Raw genomic sequence first — 23,875 nt, forward strand, 5'->3', positions numbered from 1 at the left:
ATACCTGGTTCTCAAATACGAGGTCTGCGCAAATATTTCGCGAGGTTGTCACAGCTGTGGGAGCCCTTACGAGCGAGAGGAACAGGGCGTTTCCAGCATAAGTGGTAAGAAATTCCCGCTTGTCTTTATACCTACATTAAAGTCCTCATCCACCCTGCCACTCCCGCAGGTGGCAGGTTTCTGGCACAACCTTTCTGGCAGAACAACGTTGTCACTACCACCACATAGCTTAAAGCACGATTGAGGTGTCCACTGTTCCAAGAGGGTAGTTATGGCCTTCCCTCTGGTTCAGGTGTCCACCAAGATGCCTGAGACAGATACTGCACATTTACTTTCCTCAAAAACAAATTTACAAATTTTACCCTCTGCTTTCCAAGCCCCCACTCTATTGGTTTCACAACTGTGGGAGACAGATACAGCGCATTTGCTTTCCTCAAAAAAATGCCGCAGAAACTTTGGAAATTCTAAAGTGTGCTTGGCGAAAGCCTTGTGGTCAACCCATTGCTGCTTCCTCGAACCGCTTGGCGCGGAATCAATGAGCCACTTCGGAGCCATATGTCTCACCCACTCGACTGCAACGAGACGTCTGGCGAAGGAGCGGCGGTGCAGCTGCCACCGCCGACGTGCGCGCTCGTTCTACCGCTACTGTGTGACGTCGCGGTTGCTAGGTGCAGCTGCGCCCCCCACTGGCGCACTGGTTGCTAAGGAGGGTTCACTTTTACTTTCTCCTCTTCAAGCTCCCGCTCCATTGCTTTCGCAGCTCAAAGGGTGTCCACTGCTGGTTACAAGGGACAACAGCGACGCCGCGAAATGCAAAAACGGGCACCTAAGAGCTGCGCTCTAAAAAAAATTGAATTGCCCATGTTTGTTGCATGCTAGTGCCATCTACAGCCAACAAAGAAACTGCCGCCACCACCTGAGTCCCGTGTGCGATCCGTCATCATGTCACTTTCGCATGCTGTTGAACAAAGGAGCCACTCCATTCAAATTTTGGACGGATCTTGAGGCAGTTCTTGTAACACTGACAATGTGGAACCACTCGATGCGACTTTACAAGGAGAACTGTCACTCATATCTGCTACTCACAGCAGCGCCCCATAGAAGCACACTTGGCACCTGTGGCCATGCTTATTTGTTCAGAGGCTCAGCACCCCAGCTTAGCAAACAACCTCGTAATTTTATACCAAGGCAAACACATTAGCATGGCGTTGTAAGCCTTTGCACCACAAGCAACAGCTTGTTGCACTGACTGTATGGAAAAGTCCATACTTTATAATGCCCCGAGGTGCCACCAAACCAAGATATCACTTAGAAGCGAAAAGCTTCACTACGCTAGTCCACACCACGCTTCGCGTGAGCCGGCGTATGTTTGAGTGACGTCACGCACGGCGCAGGCTACTGCACATGTGCGCCACCGCTTCTCCTCCTCGCCACCATTTGACCTTTCGCCACAGCCGTGCGCAGTAAGCATTTGAAAGGAGGGGTATATAAGGCGCGCTTGCCCATAGAACAGGCGCATGCTGCCGCGCGCTATGCGTCATCGTTTGACGTTCGCCGCAAGCGCATGTTTATCACGAATCACCGCAGCTTTTCGCTACAAGATATCCAGGCTTAACCTTAGCTAAGCCCCAGCCAATTTTTTTAAATAAACTGCATAGTGCACATGGCCACATTTTTCTTTTATCTTAACAGTTTGCAAGCTAAGGTTTCATGCATTTATTAGAGAATAGCGCTTTTCTGTAGAATGCTTGAGTGCCCTTTGCTCAGGCTTACCCGCAAATTTGTTTATCAGCCTACATGGTTGCGTTCTCTTCTCACTAATCGTTCACAATTTGTCACAGTAAATAACACTTGCTCTTTCACTTCACCTGCTGAATCAGGCATGTCACAAGGCTCTGTGCTGGGACCTTTGCTTTTTCTCATATATATCAACGACTTACCTAATTGCTTATGTTCATCAGTTAACCTTTTTGCAGATGACTGCATCATATACCACGAAATTAATAGCGACTCTGATGTAACGCTTCTTCAGCCTGATATTGACAATGTTCTTGACTGGGCTGATGTATGGAACATGGAACTAAACCCTAAGAAATGCAAGTGCATGCGTGTTTCTCGCTGTAATACTACACTGCCCTCATATCATCTTAATAGCAGTAACATCAAATCTGAGTCCTGTTACAAATACCTAGGCATATGCATGTCTTCTAATCTCTCTTGGAAGACGCAAGTAGATTATATAAGCAACAACGCGAATCGCACGCTGGGCTACATAAGCTGCAATTTTTATCTTTCTTCTAGTCCTGTAAAATTACTTTGTTATGAATTGTTAGTTCATACTAAACTGGAATATACTGCATCTGTCTAGGACCGCGGCCAAGAGATACTCATCTATCAAGTGGAATCTGTCCAGAACTGGGCAGCTTGTTTCATTCTTTCAAACTATCATCACAACTCCAGCATCATTACTATGAAAGCAAGCTTATCACTACCCCTGCTGTCATAACGTAGAAAAATATTCCATCTTTGCCTATTCCATAAGATTTATCACGACAACCCCATTCTTAAGAATAAAATGATAGTACCGGTTTGGTTTGGTTTGGTTTACTGGGTTTAACGTCCCAAAGCGACTAAGGCTATGAGAGACGCCGTAGTGGAGGGCTCCGGAAATTTCGACCACCTGGGGTTCTTTAACGTGCACTGACATCGCACAGTACACGGGCCTCGAATTTCTCCTCCAAAGAAATTCAGCCGCCGCGGCCGGGATCGAACCCGTGTCTTTCGGGCCAGCAGCCGAGCACCATAGCCACTGAGCCACCGCGGCGGCAAAATGATAGTACCACCTTGTTATGTTTCACATTGCATCGATTATCGTCATAAGGTCGGTATTCCTTCATGCCAAACCAACCATTTTTAAAATTCATTCATCAATGGAACGCAAGCATGAACGCAATGGAAATTCATTCATCGGGAACGCAATGGAACTGAAAACCGCAAGCAGAAGATGGCAGAGTACGCATATGCACGTATAGATGCCAAAACGGGCCAATGAGGCACCCAACCGGGCAGTCACCTGTGAAGCATCAAAATTGTCCTGCCACTCCAGACCGCAGCCGATAATGCCACACACCAAGCCAGTAAACTTAGATCTAATAATTAAAAAAAAAAGTGCAGTACAGCACTTTATGCCTAAAGTGATCATCTCCATACTGATTGTCCATACAGTGATTTTTCTACATCTGTTACAAGTGATGTGGAAAGGACTATGCTACATAAATTTATGGTTGAAGCCATGGTTAAATTTATAGCAATGAATAAGACAACACAGATTATCATGTGGCTATGAATAAATTGATCCCTTTCCCTGAACAAAGCAACAACATATTTGTCTTTCAAAAGACTTGGCCCTTGACTTGTGCTGTAAGAAGCCCCCACAAACTGTTAGCCAGAAAATAATTTTGCCACTTTCAGTTCACAGTAATGTACCACTCACATGACAACCCTCCCTGGCCTGCACATGTGAGTTGGATGGCACATTGGGCGCTCGAAAGGGATGCCATCAGAAATAAGCAGCTTCGTCGCAGAAGCGCACCTTTGACAGAGCACAAAATGGGACCTCAGCACCGTTTTTAGTTTCCGTTTTTCACTTGGCATTTCGCGTTTTCGTCGTCGTCGTCTTTTTCTGTGACAACCAGTTGCACAGCCAAGTGAATAAGGAGACCAGCAAAGTTATTTGGAAAAAAATTTGAAGAAAAAAAAGGGTGCTTTGCCTCTCAATGGGACGACACTAGCAGACAAACTAATTATGGTATGCAGCACATTGATTACTTAATTCCTGATTTACTTAATAAACACCCACGTATTATGGAACTTCTGCAGCAGCCTCGTTCCCCCCGTAACTTCAAGAACAATGTTAAAATGTACCTTCTGTCTCTGTCTCCTCCATAAAGTGTCCAGTTTCTAGTTTTTTTGTGTTTTTTTTTTACTCGCTGAGTGTATGTCCAGGTTCGCTATTTTTGGTTTTGTTGTCTTAAAGACGTAGGAGGCATGCAATGCGGTTTTCATTGTTTTTGGTTTGCGTGCTATTTATCCCCTTGCCTGTATGTTAATTCTGTGTATCTCATTGTTTGCTATTTCAATTTTTTTGTTTTGTCCTAGAGACATTTTAGCTATGCGTTGTTGTTTCCTTCCTTTTTCATTGCATCTGTGTTAATTATGTGTAACTCATTGATCTTTACATATAATTCATGTAGTATGTATGCGATGTTGTTACTTTTCTTTTTTTTCCTTTGTGTACTTTACTGTGTAATTTGCCACCCCCCTGAGCAATGTAACGGGTGACGGGGCCACGTCAGGCAAAAAATGAATTACCTTTTGTCCCGTGACCTCTGACAAATCGATGTCAAAATAAACTTCACTTCACTTCACTTCACTTCACAAAAGGATGTCGCTACATGCAACAAGTACGGAGTAGTTTTTGAGGTGAAAGCCTTTAATGCCTCATTGTTGTTGACAGAAGGTTGTCAGCAGAGGTGTCACGCTTTTTCTAGTCAGACCAGAAAAAAAAATTTGAGCACGATGGAATTCAAACCACCATCCTTCCACTCCACAGCCGAGCGTGCTAATGGTGACGCTACTTCCTGCCAACGCATATGTAGCTCTCCTTGTCTAGGACGCTGCAGAGTGTTTGCAGAAAGGCGTCGAATCAGATGGATGCCTCCCAAATGCCCTCCAGTGTCTCCAGCATTTAAGATTCACAAACAATTGTGTACTTAACATCTTAACCACACATCAGTGACACAAGCAGCAACACCGCGCTTAAAGCCTTTCGCCTCACCGCACTTTAGGTCAACAAAGTGCCCCCCTGAATTTTTTGCTAAGCTCTGTGTCGTCCCGCTGCGCTATCGATGGAAACGCTGTGCTTTACTGTGATGCAATGCCCATGCAATGGACATGTGATGCACGTTCCTGCGCTCCAGGCCCAAGTTATACCATCTCTTTGGGATATATTTAAGAAGGGATAGGTGAAAACATTCTCCAGGCAGCCAACTTTGCAATGACCAATTTAGTAAGTTACGCTTTAATCAAACCAGAGTGAGGGTGCAATTGCTACCTGATGGGGAGCCGACTGTGTTATGGCCCACATGAGCACCTCCAAAGGTATGGTACTGCCTTTCCAATGAAGTGTATCAATTACTGTTTTGTATTGTACCAAATAGAGTGCTATACCTGAATAGGCTTATCACCTGCCTGCTACTAGAAACAACTACAGCTATCGAAAGAGCACCCATTCGAGGGACGAGTGTCTGGATTTTCGTCATAATTTGCCTTTTCTTTGTTACACAAAAATTCAATTTTAAGATGCCCTTAGCCTCCCTGTCATTTCACCAGTGCTCATTGCCATTCGAAAGACAAGAGCGTACAGTATTATGCACATGCCCCTTTACGGCAGTGGAACGAAACTTGCCTGTCTGTTCTGAAAATGTCAATGGAAATAACACACATTTCGCACCACCGGAGACATGCTTTTTGTCACTAGATGGCACAACAATGTTATGAATTTCTTGGATGAAGCAGCAACCCCGGTCACTAAAACGTTTGTCGTAACAGCTTTGGGTGTGGAAACTGAAATGGATGCTACTCGATATTAAAAATGACTAATTACCGTTTTGGGGGTAAGATTTATATTAGTGTTTGGTACATCACTTCTGGCAATGTGCAATCGCCATCAATTTCACTGATCATGGCTTCAAGCATTGGCCTACATAAAAATGGGTGCACAAACTGATAAAAAATTCTCGGTTAAATAAAGCATTTCTAACAAGACCGCTGCAGAATTGAGCACCTTAGATGTCAAGTTCTGTTGTAGAGGAAAAATTTAGGTGCTTAAAACTCAGTGTAATGTCCCTTTAAGGGGTTACAAGGAAATGCTAAAACAGTAACATAATGCGGTAGAGAGGATCCCGCAGCAAAATGGGCTGCAATTCAGCCATGTAAAGGCAGCCTACAGTACAGGACCAAAAACACGATTTTTCCATCTTGATTTTCCATCGGCACTCACCAGGAGAGGCAGCAAGTTGACTGGCAATGGCAGAAGCTGAAGCTGTTGCTGCCACCATGGCAGCCTCAGCTGTCGACAATGTCGTGGTGACGGTAGCTGCAGACGCTGCCGTTAGGGGCGCAGGCGACTGCGCAGCAGAAGCAATGGCGGTGGTGACCACAGTGGTGGTCACAACTGCCGCAGTTGTCGCGGCTGCAGCTGTTGCTGCCAGCAGTGCACTCGGAGGCCGCGTATCCAACAACCGGGCAGGGTCCTCCTCATCCTCACTGTCCAGCGCATGCGCACGGAGTAATGCCAGCAGCTGGGGCGTGGGCCGCCGCTTCCACGCAAAGTAGTCCATCATGTTGCCCCCATTTTGTAGGAAGAAGAGCTCTGTTAAGTGTTCCACGTAGCGCTCCTTGTTGCGCTGCAGCTCCTGCTGCCGGTGATCAAGCACTCGCTGCCGCATGGCAGCCACCTCCTCACTGGCCGGAGGCCGCTCTTCCAGCTTAATGCGCTTGGCTGGCCGTGGACACTCAACACCCACCAGCTGGAGGAGGCCACCCGACCTCGCAGGAGCTGGTGGGGCTGTCACTCCACCTGTCGACGTAGATGGGGACGTAGGCGGGGGGGGCACAGGGGGGACCACATGAGTCTGTTTTGGGGGCATCACAAACTGTGGGGGCAATGCAGTCGCCATCGTCGGAGACCGCTGGGGGGTACGCGGGGGAGAGGGGCTGGTCATGAAGCTGTAAGAGGTGTGCAGGCGTTGTTCATCCTGTGTCAGGGTATCCATGACGATGGCCTGTTGCTGTGCGGGGGGCTGCGTGGTGGCCAGCAGGGCAGCGGGGCTGGTGGCGGCCAACCGGCCAGACCCCAGCAGTCCCCCCGCAGTCGTCCTGGCCACGGAGGCAGGAGGTGAGCTGTAACCCTGCTGGCTGGCCGCTGCCAGTATACGCGCCAGGTTTTGTGATGGGGTGGCTGCCGCCACAGCTACACCAGGGCTCGTCACTGCACGGGACAGGAAGCAAGAGGTGGCGCTAGGCAGCCCAACCAAGAACAATACATAAGCAATCAGCTCCACATGCACACTCCACAGCCATGCTTCAGCAAGCCACACCACAAAACAGCCACACTTCTTAGGTGATGCATGCATGACATAAAAATTGGCAACTGCAGAGCACTTGACTTGCACGTCCTGAGTGCACTAATGCTACAGAGTTCAGGAGACCTGCTCACAAGCCTTCAAGCAAGAGCTCAATAAACATGGAAAGCACAAGCACTGTATGAAATATGTCACTAACAAAGTCCTCTTGAAACCCCATATCTACAGCCAGAACAGAGAGCAGAGAACATTAAGTTCCTCTCTGATTCAGCACATACAACCAATAGCGACATCTGTGGCAGGGAGACGGCAACCTCTGCATCCCTTCAACAAGAAGAGGCCTACCAGAAACCTGCGCCGGAATGGTGATGTTCTGGATGTGGCCTCCGATGGACACTGCTGGGGCCAGGTAATGCTGGTAAGAGGCGGACGACCCGGTCAGGGACACATCTGAGCTGGCCACCACCGTGGTGGCCACCTCGTGGGCCGAGGCCTCCGCAGGTGAGACCATGCTGCGCACCTGCATCAACCCACAGCTTCCATTAGAAGTGCATATGCTCAACAGCACAGTTCCAACTTCTGTCCATGACAAATATTTTACTGAAAATTATGACTGCACAATGTACAGTGAGCCTCCAATAACACACACACACTTTCAGTGTACTACAGAATCTGTCATGTTCAACAGACAATTACCACACATTCCTTGCACCAGTGCCTCCAATTTGGCTCAGCATGGCCAGCACCACAGTTGTTTGCTACCAGACTGTAGTCACCACTGTGAGTCACAAGCACTGCTCCTAGATTGCAAGACTGCTTAGAAAGCTGGAGCCTTTTGTAGACATCTTTGTACAGCAAACAGCAAGCAGTATATCAAAACAACCGCTCGAAAGCTCACTGGCAAGCCAAGCCCATGGAACTATGAAAGTAGTGTGCAACTTTTAAGTTTTCATCCGACCAATCAGACAGCATCAACACATGGCACACAAAGTTAAAATCGTGGTTCACACCTGATTGACCCTGCACCACTCTACGAGTTCACAGACTGCACAATGAAATATATTTCTCTCATATTCTTTGCACAAGAAAAATTTAAATAGCCCTTTATATATCAATGAGCAGTTAATGTACTACGAACACAATTACCTTCAAGAACAACGTAATTTACCTAGCTTCCCTGGGAACACCGGTACACTTTCAGTTTTTTTCCAATTTTATTTGCACCAATTCTCAGCTCATGAACAATTATTTGCATAGTATATATATCCAAATCCTTTGCCGAAAGAAAAAAAGAGCCTAGGGGATTTCCTTCTGGGCCATGCTGTGTGGTTTAGTTATGCATCGTCAATGTTCCAAATCTCTCAAGATATGGACTCTCATCCTCAACCCTCCGAAAGTTCAGACTTCCACACATGCTACGAGAGCCAGACTACACAGCCCCAAAGCAACATATATGTAGCTGTCCCAAGATCTGCATGAATTCCAAAGTTGTGTGTCACTCAACTGTGCAACCAACCAGGAAACAAGAAGTAGCATGTAAATATCATCGCTAGTTTACTGCACATGTGTGACAGCTTGAGAAGCCCTGCCCCTTACTTCCTCCAATCCTTTCCCAGTACCTGAGGGGCCCGGGAGTGAGCGAGGAGGTCCCCCGAAGCCTGGGTGGCCTGCAGGAGACTGGCGACGGCGGGGGTAGTCGACTGTAAGGATTCATGGTCAGTGCCCTGCTGCTCTCCATTGGACTCCCCGCCCACTTCGATCATGGCCCCGACCCGCAGGGAGGCGCCACTTGAGTTCCACTGCACATACAACACGGACGACGGGAAATGTAGCGCAAACGTGTGAAGCACACAAGCAGGCTGCTCCTCGCTCGGCACAGCCGCCATCCAAGGGCACCAAAATGTCATAGCACCAGCATGAATCTGCACAGGAAATCTCCTGTGCAGCCAAGGATCTTGGAAGTGAAGGCTTGCAAATGAACTCGCATACATCCACCTCCCTTACCCATCTACCTCTAATAGTGTGTATTGGTCTGGGGACACTGCTACCTGGCCACATCTCTCCAAACAAGGGCCTACTTATTGTGGCTTCAATCCTTGGCTCCTTCTTTGGGAAGAATAAGTACTCCTGTTCCATTCACACCATGCCATTCAACACTGAAACTGTGTTCATACCACCGTTCAGCACCGCTGCCTGCCATCAGCCTAACGAAACCTGCCTGCACCAGCCAGGCTCTGCCCAAACACTGAAGCAAGGAATGAGGCACGCACAAGCTGCCTCAAGCAATCAGGAATCATTCACTTTCGAAGCAAGCCCAGTACAGCACACACAGCATGGTTCGGGCTATATGTTGCTTTACTTCCTTAATAACCTACCTAATCTGTACTTATATCATAAGGCTGCAGTCAAAAGCATGTACTTAGTACTTCACTACCTTACACTACTACAATCTGTTATCAGTCTAGCAAATGCCATGCTAGTAAAACTTAATTTTTCCTCTGAAACAATCTCATTCAATATTGTTCTTCTGGCTGCACAAGTTTTAAGAGGCCACAATGGGGGTTTCTTGAACATTTTGAGTATCACATTCCTTAGAGACCCCTTGCTCCGGTACAGAAAAGAAAAAAAAAAAATTTAAGCGACTGAGCAGAAGTACTGAAAAAGATCAAAAACCAGGAAACCGAAACTCAAATTGGGTTTCGACCAAACAATGGCGCCACGACGACCGTTCTCTGGCGTCACGGATACTGTCACATAACCTCTTGTGTGCACAATGACTGGCTAAACTGGCCACTGTAAGTGAGAGCTTGGGTCATCATTTGTTGAAATGACCAAGAGCCAGCTTGATATTTTACCCTTCAGTAAACACACAGCGAACATCAACAGACGTGCGTCCAGTGATGTCACACATACACGGTTGCCCGTAGAGATCTCCCGACTAAGGCCATGAAATGAAATGAATTTTAAAATACATTTGTGCTGCAACAAAACACCACTCAGCTGCAAAACTCAGCACAAAGGACAAGATAAATGTAGAGAACGACACACCGTGAAAGTTTCAGTAAAATCAGAGAAGGCAGAAAAAACTCCAGAGTTGACCTTAATAAGAGTAGAGGCACAAAATTTTTTGGAGTGTGTTTCTGCTCTGGTCTCATCATGCCCACGATATTACTAAACAAGGATCACTATGTAGAATTCATGAGCGCTTAATAAATATTGGCAACTGAATTTTTTTTTCCCTCAGTAGTTTCGGTTTCATTTGCCAGACGGTGGTGGCGACATCACAGGCGAGTAAGGTATAAAAAATCCGCAATATAACCGCTGATTCATCATTATAATTAATTCAATATCTTCCATTAAGCTGTTCATGAACCCCGAAAGGCAGCAAATGAACAAAAAGCTATTGCATAGCTCTTTTTGTATGCTTCATGCGATCTGGTGCTCACCTGAGATATCGCAACAGTCTTTCGACTGCTGAAACTGATACTAAAGTAGCGTGGATGAATAAATTCAATTGCACGTTAAGTACAAAGCACAGAAAAATTTCACTTTATGATTCATGTTTACCTATGTCTAATGCATCATTCTAAAGTAAAAATACGCTACAAAAATTTTGGCGCCTCTAACTCTTTAAAAATCCCGTCCACTCAAGTCATGTTTTGTCATTCCCAACTAAAGATACCCGAAGCTTAAACAAGCATTTTCTCTCATGGTCAATGCAATGGCATTAAACAGACAAGGCCATCGGCTTCAGCATCAAATGAACAAAAGCCATTTAAAGGCATCATATGGCACCTGTCAGCAAGTATTCTATTAAAAAATCACACTTCCCTGTCATGTGCTCTTAACATCCTATCTGACACTCTCTATTCTGTAACTTCATATATCCACATTTGTTATTAACAAGTATGATTAACGGGGCTCCATTTAATAACACTAAAGCCTGAACATGTGGCAACAGCTCAGAATGATGGCATTAAAGAATCAATCAACCTACCTGTGAGTCATGGGTATGCCCCATCTGATAGGCAAACCTCAACAGGACCACAAATGCTAACAGCCATCATATTTTAGTAAGTCATCCAAACACTCTGTTGCCACGTGGCATTTACAAGGGTGGGAACACCAAAGTAGGTTTTGGAGCAGCTTTTGGAGAAGAAAAATATGCATCCTGAACCAGCTATGAAGCAGAAAATGTGCATTCTGGAGCGGCTGCAGACAACAAATACAACCATTTTGGAGCAGTAAGCATTTTGGAGCAATTTCAAGCACAAAGATATAAATCTAGATTAATGTGAACTCTCATGTCTCGAAATATAAGTGACGTAGCATTTTTTTACCCCACACAATATCAATAATCGCTGCCACCGCTCATCTCAAATGGTTTTTGCCATCAGCCAGCAATGAGTATGGTCTGCAGGCCACGCTGTGTACCATTCCACAAACCAAAACTGCGCTTGTCAGCCACAAAGCGCGCGCCTCGCCACCGCTCTGTATTGGAACAACAAGGCATCAACGGCGCACCACACTGCTGGCAAAACACAACAAGACACCTTGGAAAAAGCAGAGAGGTCCGTATATCACCAACTGCAGTGCACAATGCTGTCGCTAATACACTGATCTCAATGGGGCGTAAAATGCTTATCCCTTGGGAACCAGTTTCACAGCACGGCAAGCCGTGGGAGGGTCCCAGATGCACTTGTAAAACAAAGGTGCAAAAACGAAACTACGCCGCGAGACATTGCAAGGATCATACTGCATGACACACAGCTGCATAAGCTGGCTCTGAGACTTTTGTTCCTGTCATTCACTTCCTTCTGATAACTGTGAAGACTAGGATTGGTTTCCATGAAGCACCCGCAGGAAAAACCCCATGCCACAGCTTTGTCCATTCCGCTATGCTGCCAAGACCCGTTTCCGCACGCAACATATCTGTTATGGCAGTGATCAGAAGTGATGACAGCACTGGAGCTTGTTTGCCTTCTTTGCAGGTAGACACTTGTCGACTGTGTCATGGCCCAACGCGATGGTGTGTCACGCGTAGTGTTGCACCTCATGAACTAAACCTGCAAGCAAGCAGGGGCCTTGCCAGCTGATAGTGGTAAACGCACTGGTTCTTAAGCAAGACTTCACATCATCGCGCATGCGCTTTGGGGCCTTGCCAGCTGATAGTGGTAAACGCACTGGTTCTTAAGCAAGACTTCACATCATCGCGCATGCGCTTTTGTAACGTTCTGGCAGTCGATTCTGCGAGGAATGAGGTTAATTGATGCGGAAATTAAGTGCAAGATGCTGCAACTAGTAAGTGACACTAAGAAGTGCCGAAAATTTAAATATATATTTCCTGGACCCAGATGAATCCCACATGGTTCCACGTTTACTATGCCTTGCACGTCATTCGAAACCAAGAACACGTGCAATAAAAATTTGGTGTCCCTACTCCAGGCGAAACAACAATAGAACTTTAAAAACCACATTTTGAAGCCCTATTTCTAATTATATATGGAATGGAAAAGGCATCACAATGACTTCACTGCTTCGCAATGTTACAATGACTTCAATGATGAGCTGATGTTAGAAGACACTTCACATAAAAAACATCTGCTTTCAGCTGGCAAAGCTGCAACAAAATAGAGACCTATGCCCACGCTACAGTGTCAACACTGCTTACAACTAGAGAATGTAATATGAAAATGTAATTTACAATTAATGCTGCAAGGCAAATATTCATATCTGTTATTACAATAACAAGCCCCTCCCAATGGCCTTAGGAATCTCAATGGTCAAGTTAAAGTACACTTACAGGGAGAGCGTATCAGCATCCCGCTTGATACACAGTGCTAAATGAGAAAGCAAAGTGCACTCATAGTAAAAAAATGGCGACAGAAAATATGCGAAATTTTTGAAAGAGGTCGATAAAAAAGAACTCTTAAGGTATGTCACCACCTTTTTCAAAATTTTTTTTAATTTTGAGTATTAAATTTTTATTTCACATTTACGTTATAAAGCACCGTTTTATATGATATTCAAAAGGAAGAAAGAGTGAAAAAAGCCATGCTGGTATTAATAATTCACAAAAAAATGCCCAAACTTGGTTGTTATGCAAACATTCATAACTAGCGAATGGAGAGCAGGAATTTTAAACTTTTTGGCGCAGACTTAGCCAACTAACCATACTGTGCAACCAACTAGGATCTTTGCCATCTGATAATTGGGAAAAAGTTATAGCAAAAATGCCAAAGAAAACAAAAAAATGTGTCATTTTTGCCTGCATTCCTTGACATAAAACATGATTATATCAAAACTCACCATTCGATTTAATTTACCCTAGTTCATTGCACAGGCTAATAACAAAGGAAAGAGCGTGCAAAGTTTCATTGAAAAATATTTGTTTCGAAGTTATGACTGTTTGCGCAACACGAAAGTGCAAGAAATAAAGTTTTGAGAAAAACAAGATTAAAGTTTTTCAATCCTTGTAGAAAGAAGATCATCATGCCCTAGGAAGTTAAAATCCTTCAGGTTCATAGCTAGGGCCCTCCTTAGCTGATGTGAGCTCTCTTTTGGCATTTGTTGCTGCCCGTCCTTTTTTTGCGGAGATGTTTTGCCTCACCCGTTGATTGACGTTGGGCCTTCATCACATGGTAATGGTCACTGGTGCAACATGGTAGGAGAGAGTGGCGGCCAGATTCGATGCCTGCTTCCCTCAAAATATCTGCTGTACTTCTGTTGCCATTACTGAAGGACGAATTCGGTAGCATTCAAAGCGATAGCGCGAAGCAAACAACTCAGACGCTTGTAGCCTCATGCATCCCCCTTGCGGAAATTTAAAGCAATGTTTAAAAAACAAAATAAGCCTTAAAAATTGCCTTTGAGTAATCTTTTACATAACAGACTAAAACAAAACAAAAAATTTTCAATATACGCCGCTGATTATTGCCGAGTTATCATTTTCTGTTACCAAACCACATTAGTTTCGGTTTCAGAACTGTTCACCACCTGTTCGAAAGTTGGCTATAACTTTTTAACAAAATAAGATACGAACATTATTCTTGCTGCAGAACATTTTTGAATGTTTTGGGATTCCCAAAATATAAAAAAGAAAAAATGTCATTTTTCCAAAAAAAGCGCTTTTTCAAAGGTGGTGACATACCTTAAAAATCGATCGTTTGACGTGATAGTGCACACAAAACGAGCTTAAACAGTCTTTAAAAATGCAAATGAAAGGAACAGAAGAAAAGCCAAGACTATCCAGAATTTCGACAAAAAACAAGATGGTAGCATGCAGCAGAGTTGAATCTGATCGCATTCCTGTGTTGTGTTGCTTCGCTTATAGCTACGACGAAGCAATATTATCTTCAAGAACAGTGTTATATCAGGTAAAATAAACTGGTGAGTGCTCTTCTATGCACTATACATGTTACGTCTTCCAAGTCGCTGCTGGCGAGGCTACCCATTCGGCCTTCAAAGTGCGTTCTGTGAACGCACTCCCGCCTGAGTGCACACTTTGGCAAGTGCACTTATGTTAAGCGGCTTAGCTGGGCTAGAGTGCACTTTATCAAGTGACACTCTTCGTAAGTGCACTTTATTTTCTACGCTTGACAGGGGTATTCGATGTCAATGAGCCCATGAGCAACGGCGCATAAGATGGCACTGAAGAAACCATATTCACACCCTTAGCTCAACTAGGGTGCTTTAGAAAGAAAGTTCAGGCCCTTTTATCTTTACGGGTAGGACAAAGTGAAATTGGCCTGAATCAACAGATTAACCGTGGTCTGACGGCAGAGTGGCTAGTGTCACTGAAAATGGCAATTAAATAGCTGGAAAAGGTGAAAAATTGGAACACAGGTATTGCTGCAGCACCCCATTTTCACAAACAAAAATGATGCCAAATACTTCCCTGTTTGTGGATGTCCCGAGATTGGACCACACCACAGCCCACTGCCCTTCAGCAATCACAGAGGCCATAATACTCTCAATGTACGATGGTCATGAATTTGAACTGAGGAGTGGTGAAAATATTCCATCGTCAGGTCCAAACTTCTCAGCAACAAATATGTCTTTTGCAGCCAAACAAACTGCCAACAGAGCCACAAAAGGCCAAAATCGAAATAGACTAAGAACAAAAAATTGGATGGAACTGCTCTTGAAACACTGGCTCTGCCACGTACGCCAGAAACTAAACAAGCACCCAGACATACGACCTCACGTCTCAGATAGAACCATAAGTGTGGCCTAGATAGCCATGGTCGCATTGACAAGCTTTCAGACTGCAGTTCCCAAACTGACCACACCAATAAGAAGATCACCAGTTGCACCAGTTGTGCTCCTCCCTCCCACGATAGTCTTCTGCACTCAACATTGCAATGAACCACCTATCTGCACGGGCTCGGGGCCTGATTCACTGACAACAGAGCGTAACTTACTCCCATTTTATTATTTGTTCTTAAAATGTTAAACCTGATAAAGTACTAGCCACTTCAAATTCCAAAAAATCTCAACTTAAGCAAGCATCCAAACATAAAACAACAACGTAAATTGCAAACTGAGGGGTTTAGTCCAGGAGTGACACAAGGACGCCGTTATGGAGGGCTCCAGATTAAAATTAGCCCACCTAGTGTTCTTCATTGTGCACCGACATCACACAGTATACACTGTAGAGAGAGGTAGGGAAGATGGGGTTTTGACAACCCAAAACAAAGTGAACAAGGATGCCTCAGCGTGCCTAGCCAACGTTTTGACAAGAGGTCACGTATAGACAGGGGCATTTTGAGTGCTGACCTTGACATTGCAATCACTTAAGCCCAGTGAAACGTGTTGAAGCTGAATTTCAAAACAAACTAAGTTGGGCACTATATTCTTCAAACTGTAAGGGTCATCCCCAAAAGCAACATTTCCCAATTTACTTTACTGATCCAACTTAGGCTACATGAAGCAGAAAACAACAATAATCATCAAGGAAGAAGCTTGAGAGGAATATTGTGGCCACTGTTTCAGAGAAACAGTCAAGAGGATCAAGAAACTCACGAAAACCCACGAACACTTCTCAAGGATATCGCAGTTGCATGTAGAGTGTCGGTCAAAACTTTCCAGGGCACAGGGTCTGCTTTTCAGCAGTTAGTTGGGAAGTTACGACACCTCTGAAGCTCAAGATATCGGCAGAAGGTAGTAGTAGTATCGTTCTAATCTCTAAGATACTTGATAGCTTTATCGGCATCTCAAGTGCTAGGATATGCTGACCAAAAGTAGACCCTGCGGCCTGGAAGCTTTTGACCAACCCTGTACATCAGTGTGAACCTTGAAGGAAATTTACAAAGTATGTACATTTGCAAAGGACCATATTAAGCAAACATTTTTTATATATGTTTAAATGAATATGTAATGGTTGTAAAAGATTTCAAAGTATTTAAAATGGCATTGGCTATGAAGCAATTTTGCAAAGTAATATCAAGAAGCCTACACCAAATGAGTCTGAACGCTCCCACACAAGCAGATAAGGAGTACTGTGTGCATGTTTACAGGACCTACTTAACCAACAGGAAGCTAAAGTTGAAACCTTCCCACACAATATAACTGCCTCAGAAAAAATTCATCACTATGTGCCCGAGTCGCAATATCAAAAAACAAGAGTCCAGGCAGGAGTGACATGAGCGTTCACCATCAGAGAATAAATTCAAAATCTAACCACTCAGCGGGTAAAGTGGTGTGTACAGTTTTTGAGAAATGAAATCGGTGACCTTTCCATGTAACCTCAAGAGACCACCACTGCACTGTTTCTATGTACATTTTATATATTGCCCCCCACCATACAATACACTCCGTGCCTTTGGGGCACTGTGAATAAATAAATCACAACCCTAAGCTAAACACCCAATTTTACAGAACCAGGCAAAGAGGGAAACCTTTAACTGAAAGAAAGATTTCAAATCCACAGTGGTAAACAGTGCGAGAAAACAGCGAACCATACAGTAAGTACACGGAACAGGTGCTGTTGCTGACTGCACCTCTTAAATCTGCCACACAGACAGATTTAATGCCATTAAGTGCTTACTGCCTTAAGTTTTAATGGCATTCGTGCGGTGCCACACGCATAAATTTAATGGCATTAGCCTTACTGTCATTCGCGACCTACTGAGTTCGCCACAACTCATTCGCCCGTGCAATGCGTACTCTCGTTCCCATTCCACACGCAGAAAAGCATGCAGCTTTGTTCGTAGCAACTTCCTAACCAGTAGGAAATAGTTAATTCTTAGCTTTCAGTCAGATGAGGCAACTATACTGCATTTTCGATGCGAAGAGCGCCATTTTAATCAGCCTTATTGACAGGTACTCTCGACTTGGGTGCTGACATGCGAGTCTATGGCTACTTTTTTGACTTGTAAAGCAGGAACAGCCGTATTTTCTCAAAAATCGATTTTATATTACATTTGAACAACATTTCCCATATATTGTGCTCATTAGCAATGTCTATATTCAGATGAAACTTTTAACTACCTTGCAAGCGTTATCGTCATCGTCACTTTCAATAATGGCATTAAATGTGGACGTGTAGCACCAACTCTAAAAATAATGGCATTAACAAACTTAAGGCCTTAAGCATTTACTGCCATTTCTTGTGAGCGTGTGGCACGGGTATTAGTCTCTGGTTCAGTCTTTTGCCCTCTATATGAGTATGAATCAATACTTGCTCACCCAACAGATTCTCATATGGACTAGAAAGGGGAAATTTTTTCCCAACAGTGCCATCATGAGCTTTATAAAGCAGTGGGCCATCTCCACTAGAGCAGACAGCACGGAGGCACTTGTCTGTTGTTGAGAGAGACGTGCAGCCAAAGATAACGGCATCAAAAGAAAGAATGGCCTGCTGTAGCTGTTCGCAGAAGTGATGTGATGTTTGTTATCTGTAGCAGTCAGCATGAAAATAAATCTGCACATGCCACATGTAACTGATTGCAAAAGCCATCACACAGAAAACGAAGGCCCTAGACCTAGAATACAATTCTGCAATTCTGGTTTATGGGCTACAATTCGGCTATGAAGAGCTGCACGCCTGCAATAACAGGTTCACGGCCTTAAGGAGCACCTAAGTAGCTGAAATTCCCAAGACTTCCATGACCCCCAGTCAACACATTAGGCAGCACACCTGAAGAGTTAATAACCTTGTCAGGCCACTTATTTCAGGTCATAGTTCGAAAACGATACACCTTCTTAGCTCACATCGTTGAGCTTCTGATGTCGCAACAAGGGAAGCACTCAACACTGATAGTGCTGGATAACAAACTCCAATACACGGTAAACCTGTAAAACTGCAATACCTGCATGCTTAAGAAACATGAAATGACCAGAATAGATAGCGTGACCTATACAGCTGAAGTTTTAGCATTTTCACTACACTTGTTGGCTGCCAACCCACTGATCACACGTCCTGTAATACAATAGCCCACCAGGACATCCCAAGCAAACTAGAAGCTATTCTCAAGCATGCCCGTGTCCTCAGGACAGCCCCGATTTTTTTATGCTAGTTTTTGTTGTTTATTTTTGTCAATTTTTCCTTGATTTTCTATATAACTTTTTAATGAACATCCATACACATGTACATTGTAATATTTTGTCCTGCATGCCATACTGTGCTTGTATCAAATCTCCCATATTAACAGTAGAAACTCCCACAAGATTTCGGTGTACACTGCAGAGGCAGCGTTACCCAGCGGCTGAACACAACTTTTAAACAGACTGTCAATGTGTTCCCATGCTGCCGCAAGTAATGACATGGGTTCAGAGGAAAATACTTCAAGGAGACACAAGTAGCTTAACAGACTGGACTCGGGATTTGGAGAAGATTCAGTACTTCGAATGCAAAACACTCTGAAACCTCAACCACAATTGCTCATACTTAAAGCACCTAAAAGAAATGGCAAATGATGACAGCTAAAAAACTTGTCCACAGCATGCAAGCTGAGACTAAAGCACACTACAATTAAAAAATAAAACTCTCTAACTAAACAATATTTGCAATGAACTAAAAATACACTCCTGCTTTTCAGTGAAGGCCTCACTTAGCTCAAGCAAGAACTGCCTCTCCAAAAATAGGCGTTCTATCTCCACACACGTGTGAATTAAAAACACTGACTGACTGACACTAGTTCATTATGCTCCCCCTGCTGCAGTTGCTGCTGAGTGCATAAAAGTAGCTATCAGCAAAATTTTACTACTCTTAAAATAGATCCATTCTCTGTACTTGAAATTTCTTCCCATTTTCAGCCCTCTCCACATTGCTTCACAACTACTATAAAAATTACACCAGCACTCAGCCACTTTCTTCAGCCAGTAACCATTTTCATTGCAAAAGCATTCTGAAGCAGCTTCAGCATATATGCTTTCTGAGCAGCAGGTCACACAAAGGACCTCTCTATAAAAACAGTGGAAACATCTCCGAAACCTTTTACTGCATGAGGCAAGGACAAACTACAGATATGCCAAGCTTGCAAGTTTACAGTGACCCATGCTCCAGTAATTTACACACTAAAAACTTATCCCCAAATAAACCTTTACATAATGCAACTGGAGAATCCATCAGCTGTTTCACACAGCAAGAAAAAATGCAAACACAACAAGGCAAGGCCTATCAGTAGGCTCTAAAGACGAAGCAGGAAGAGACGAACCTTAAAGGGAATTCCCGAGCAGGATGCAATGCCTGCAACTTGGCATCCTTTCACAAAATTGCCCCAACAGCAACACAGTGCTGTGTAACCGTAAGCATCTACCATCATATGCAAACCAATGGCACTCACTCAACACAAAGTAATCCTTTTTTGTAGTGGCCATAACTTTCAACCACCTCTACAGCCCACAGCTCAGAAAGAATACAAAACTTGGCAAGAGAACCATCAGCGTGAAAATACAGCTCCCATTATGAAGTGGCATCCAGTTCATAAAGTACCACGGTAGAAATGGGACAGCCGCAAAGTATCTTCCATGCCAAAGCTAGTGGCCATAAAACCCAGCGCTACTGGGAAAAAACCCAATGCTTTTCTACCAAGTATAACCAATCCCAAACCTGAAGCCTGGCTTACCCGAGGGTCATAAGCTCGGGAAAAAAAGTGCCAACCAGTCCTGGAAATTGGTAAGACTACTGGACATAACTGGAGAAACTGTGTTGTAAATTTCTTAAGACGGAAGTTTCTTTAATGAAAGCCACCAAAATGTGACAGCCCTTTGAAAACAGTTGAATGCATTGAACCATAAAATGTGGCATTTATAACCTCAAGTAAGCCAAGGGAGTAATTTTCTCTCACGTAGTATGCGATGGAGCACGTTACAGCACAAAAAGAAACGCTAGACTTCCGACAACAGCTGGCTTAGTGTTTCTTTCTGTGCTTATGTGCATGCATCATTCACATGAAAATCTGCTTCTATGCAAATCATCTGCACTTTTCTTAAGATAAAAGAATCAATGTGAACTGCAATGTAGCTCACTTTCCTTCAGCAGAAAAGAAAAAGTTTCTGAATGCTGAATTAAATATGCCCACTGCTTACCTGGAAAATTTCACCGAGCATAAGTAGTGCTGGGCTTCATCCGCCACTGCCCTATAACACCGGCAACTATTTCCTTCATTCACTGAACCAGCACCACATGAAATTCAGGAGTCCATCACATGCTGAACTCGGCAAGCAGCACACTTCCCAGTAAAGGTTGGTTGATTGGTTATTGGGGTTTAACGTCCCAAAGCAACTCAGGCTATGAGGGACGCCGTAGTGAAGGGCTCCGGAAATTTCGATCGCCTGGGGTTCTTTAACGTGCACTGACATCGCACAGCACACGGGCCTCTAGAATTTCGCCTCCATCGAAATTCGGCCGCCGCGGCCGGGATCGAACCCGCGTCTTTCGGGTCAGCAGCCGAGCGCCGTAACCATTGAGCCACCGCGGCGGGATCCAGTAAAGGGACCGTTAGTAGCCATGCCAGACCTAGAAAGCCTCACTCAACTCAAGTGTGCGTTAGCTTAGAAACACAAAACCGAACAATAGTCAGCCTTTTCTGCTTTTTGTGGCTAGTGTGTGAGCAGCACGAAATGCAAGTTTCCACGTTAAGCTCAGCTGTATATTCCAAACCACGCCAACTGAGGTAAAATTTTCAGGAGCAAAGACTTCCAATATGACTGTGTGCGAGTTCATTACATGTTATGTGCAAGACACCAATAATATGCTTATATACTGTTTCAGCTCGGCATTTCACTTCACTTATCTGCATAGCAATTCCAACAGGAGAGCGAAGAAGAAAAGGCAAAGAATGATTTAGCATCAAAATTAAATTACTAGCTACTATGCAACAAAATGTCATGTGAATCTTTAGCCAGCAATCATATAGTAATCCAAGAATGTAAGCCTCCTCACAGAGAATGGCAAGAGATATGTTAAAATTGCCAAATATCCATGCCCCTTATTGAAGTTCCTAAACCCATGCTTGTGAAAACAGGGTTAGGAATAAGCATCATAACTTGGACATTTCCGGAGCCAACAGTTTGAACACAGTGTCCGGTGCATTTTTCTTCATGCCTTTGAGCTGTTTTTTTTTTTTTATATAATATTCATGTCCATCTAATGCAGAGCTTAGAGTCAAGCTTAGCTCCCACCCAAACTGTGAAGACTTCCACAAATACATTTATAAGTAGGATTGTGCCAGGTATATACAGCTAGTAACCAAAAAAACAGTCGCATTGTGCGGCAGCAGACAAAGACACTGGAAGAAAACCTATTTGGAATGCCTTCATTGTTGGATTTCTTTGCTGTGTCCACAATTCCTAAGCCCAGCATCAATTTGCAAGAGCACGTATCAGGCGCCCAATTATCAGCCATGACTGCCCATACCAACAGCTCGAAGCTGGGAAGTTGCCAAGTGGAAACATGCAAACTCCGCTAATTTGAGACAACAGGAGACAAAGCAGAAGTGGGTAAGCTTTCAAGGGTGAGATGGTTTCTTCAATACTGAGTTTCTTGGATGGTGACAACACGCTGAATGCGGTCTGAGGCCGCCTACGTAACCGGCAGAGGGGCGACGCGCACTGAATGAATGAGACACGAGCGCCGGCAAGGCTAGGCGCCTTCATCCGCAATACAGAGGCCGTACTTCCGGCTACCAGCATGCGAGTGAGTCGCTGCTGTAGACTAACCCCACTCCAAGCTACGGCACACTTATCACAACTGGCACAGGCTACGGTGAAGAACGATCGTTCACCGTCACATAAAAAACAAAAAAACGCGCAACGGACCTGGCCGAACACGAACAAAGATCAGCCTTCGAAGGTCGGCGGCCAAAGTCCAAAGAGCCTGGCCACGTCGCGACCACGCCTAGGCGAACGCACGGAGACGAACGCGTAGATTCCCGCCTTGCATTTCCCGACCGCGTGCATTTCACTGCGACTCCAGTCCAGTCAGCAGCGGCGAGTAGCAGACACTTCCAAGTCGGTCTGGGGTGCCGTGTCTCTCAGCATGACGTAAACAACAAGCACGAGGGAAGCTTGCAGGCGGGGGAAAAACAACAGAAGCGCGGCCGACGATTGCCGCGCAACTGCGTCACGCGTTTTTAAGTTGAACGGTTTTCACCCTGCCACATATGCTGCGACTGCTAAAGGATTTGTCGTTAGCCGCAAGAGGAACTGGCACCAAGCGCGCGATGCGCGCCAGCTCGAAGCCCCATTCCACCGGGCCCGAGAAAAAAGTGCGTGACGACGAACGCCCTTTCACGTCGTCCGCTATCGCAGGTCGCGCTACACGACAGCGGCGCACGACGTTAGCTTCGTGCTGTGCCTACCGAAAGCAAGAAAACAATTCACAGAAACCTCTTGTGCAACGCGATCGGCGATAACCACGCCGAACTCGTCACCATGCGTTCGCCTGCTAGCCGCTAGCAGCAGACCACTTTCGTACAAGTGCGACGAGCAGCTTCGGTTGCTTCTAAGTATTGGTAACCGAGCTGCAAACATCGCTAGCCGGTCGCAGTAATAATGCACCGGCTACCTACAAGTACAAACACTGCATCTAAGAGCGATCAGAGGGTTTAAAGCCACAAGAGAGTTGTATGCAGTTGAAAAACCTACCCATGCGCGCTTTCATTCATCGGCACCGACGCGCAAAAGACGGAGATCGGGCAGTCCGCAAGCAAACGAAAGCTACTCAAATGAGTGCCATAGTTCTCCTGTAATGCTTCTGGTGAACGACAACCACCAGAACGGGAGAATTCGGCCAAAAACGACCTTTAATTGCGAATCGCCGGCACTTTGAAAACTTGGAAAAAGGAGCTGCAGTTAAAGAAATAAATAAATACACACGATCGGAGCGTTAAAAAAATGGGCAATTTTATTTACGGCAAATTTCAAGAATTAATGCACGCGAACGGTAGTTGCCTGTCACATGGCACGCCGCAACGCAATTCGAACAGGCAGCAGAACGAACAAAGACTGGGCGTCCGCCATATTGAACTCCGCAGAGGAAAAAGTCGGTTGTCTTACCTGATTGAGATCAGGTTTTACGACAAGAACGTTCCCATCGGAAGCTGTGACTGTTCAATCCCACGAGATGAACATCCCATGAGACCTATGACACATCTTCAGATATTCCGCACGGGTTTGCCGTCATTATTTTCGCCACAAATCTTCGCACTACACAAAACTTATAAACATCCTCCTACTCCTCTGTCGTAAGCTCAAAATGGCCGCCCTGCGCCGCCGTTCCGGGC

General features: G+C 44.9%; 1 protein-coding gene across 8 annotated transcripts in view; it reads right to left on the minus strand.

Annotated features, from left to right (window-relative positions):
• dom (domino helicase) overlaps window positions 1-23,875 on the minus strand; it is a 104,347-nt gene extending 80,472 nt beyond the window's left edge. For all 8 annotated transcript variants that reach the window (XM_089574939.1, XM_089574941.1, XM_089574938.1 and 5 more), the window contains exons 1-4: window positions 23,649-23,875; window positions 8,765-8,944; window positions 7,491-7,665; window positions 6,062-7,051 (exon numbers count right to left, since the gene is read on the minus strand). In XM_089574939.1, the coding sequence (XP_089431065.1) occupies window positions 6,062-7,051; window positions 7,491-7,665; window positions 8,765-8,908 (1,309 nt within the window). In that variant the 5' untranslated portion in view covers window positions 8,909-8,944; window positions 23,649-23,875. The remainder of the gene's footprint in view (window positions 1-6,061; window positions 7,052-7,490; window positions 7,666-8,764; window positions 8,945-23,648) is intronic.

This window comes from Amblyomma mixtum, chromosome 2 (genome assembly GCF_055824585.1).
Source record: "Amblyomma mixtum isolate Tamu chromosome 2, ASM5582458v1, whole genome shotgun sequence".
Lineage (NCBI taxonomy): Eukaryota > Metazoa > Arthropoda > Arachnida > Ixodida > Ixodidae > Amblyomma > Amblyomma mixtum.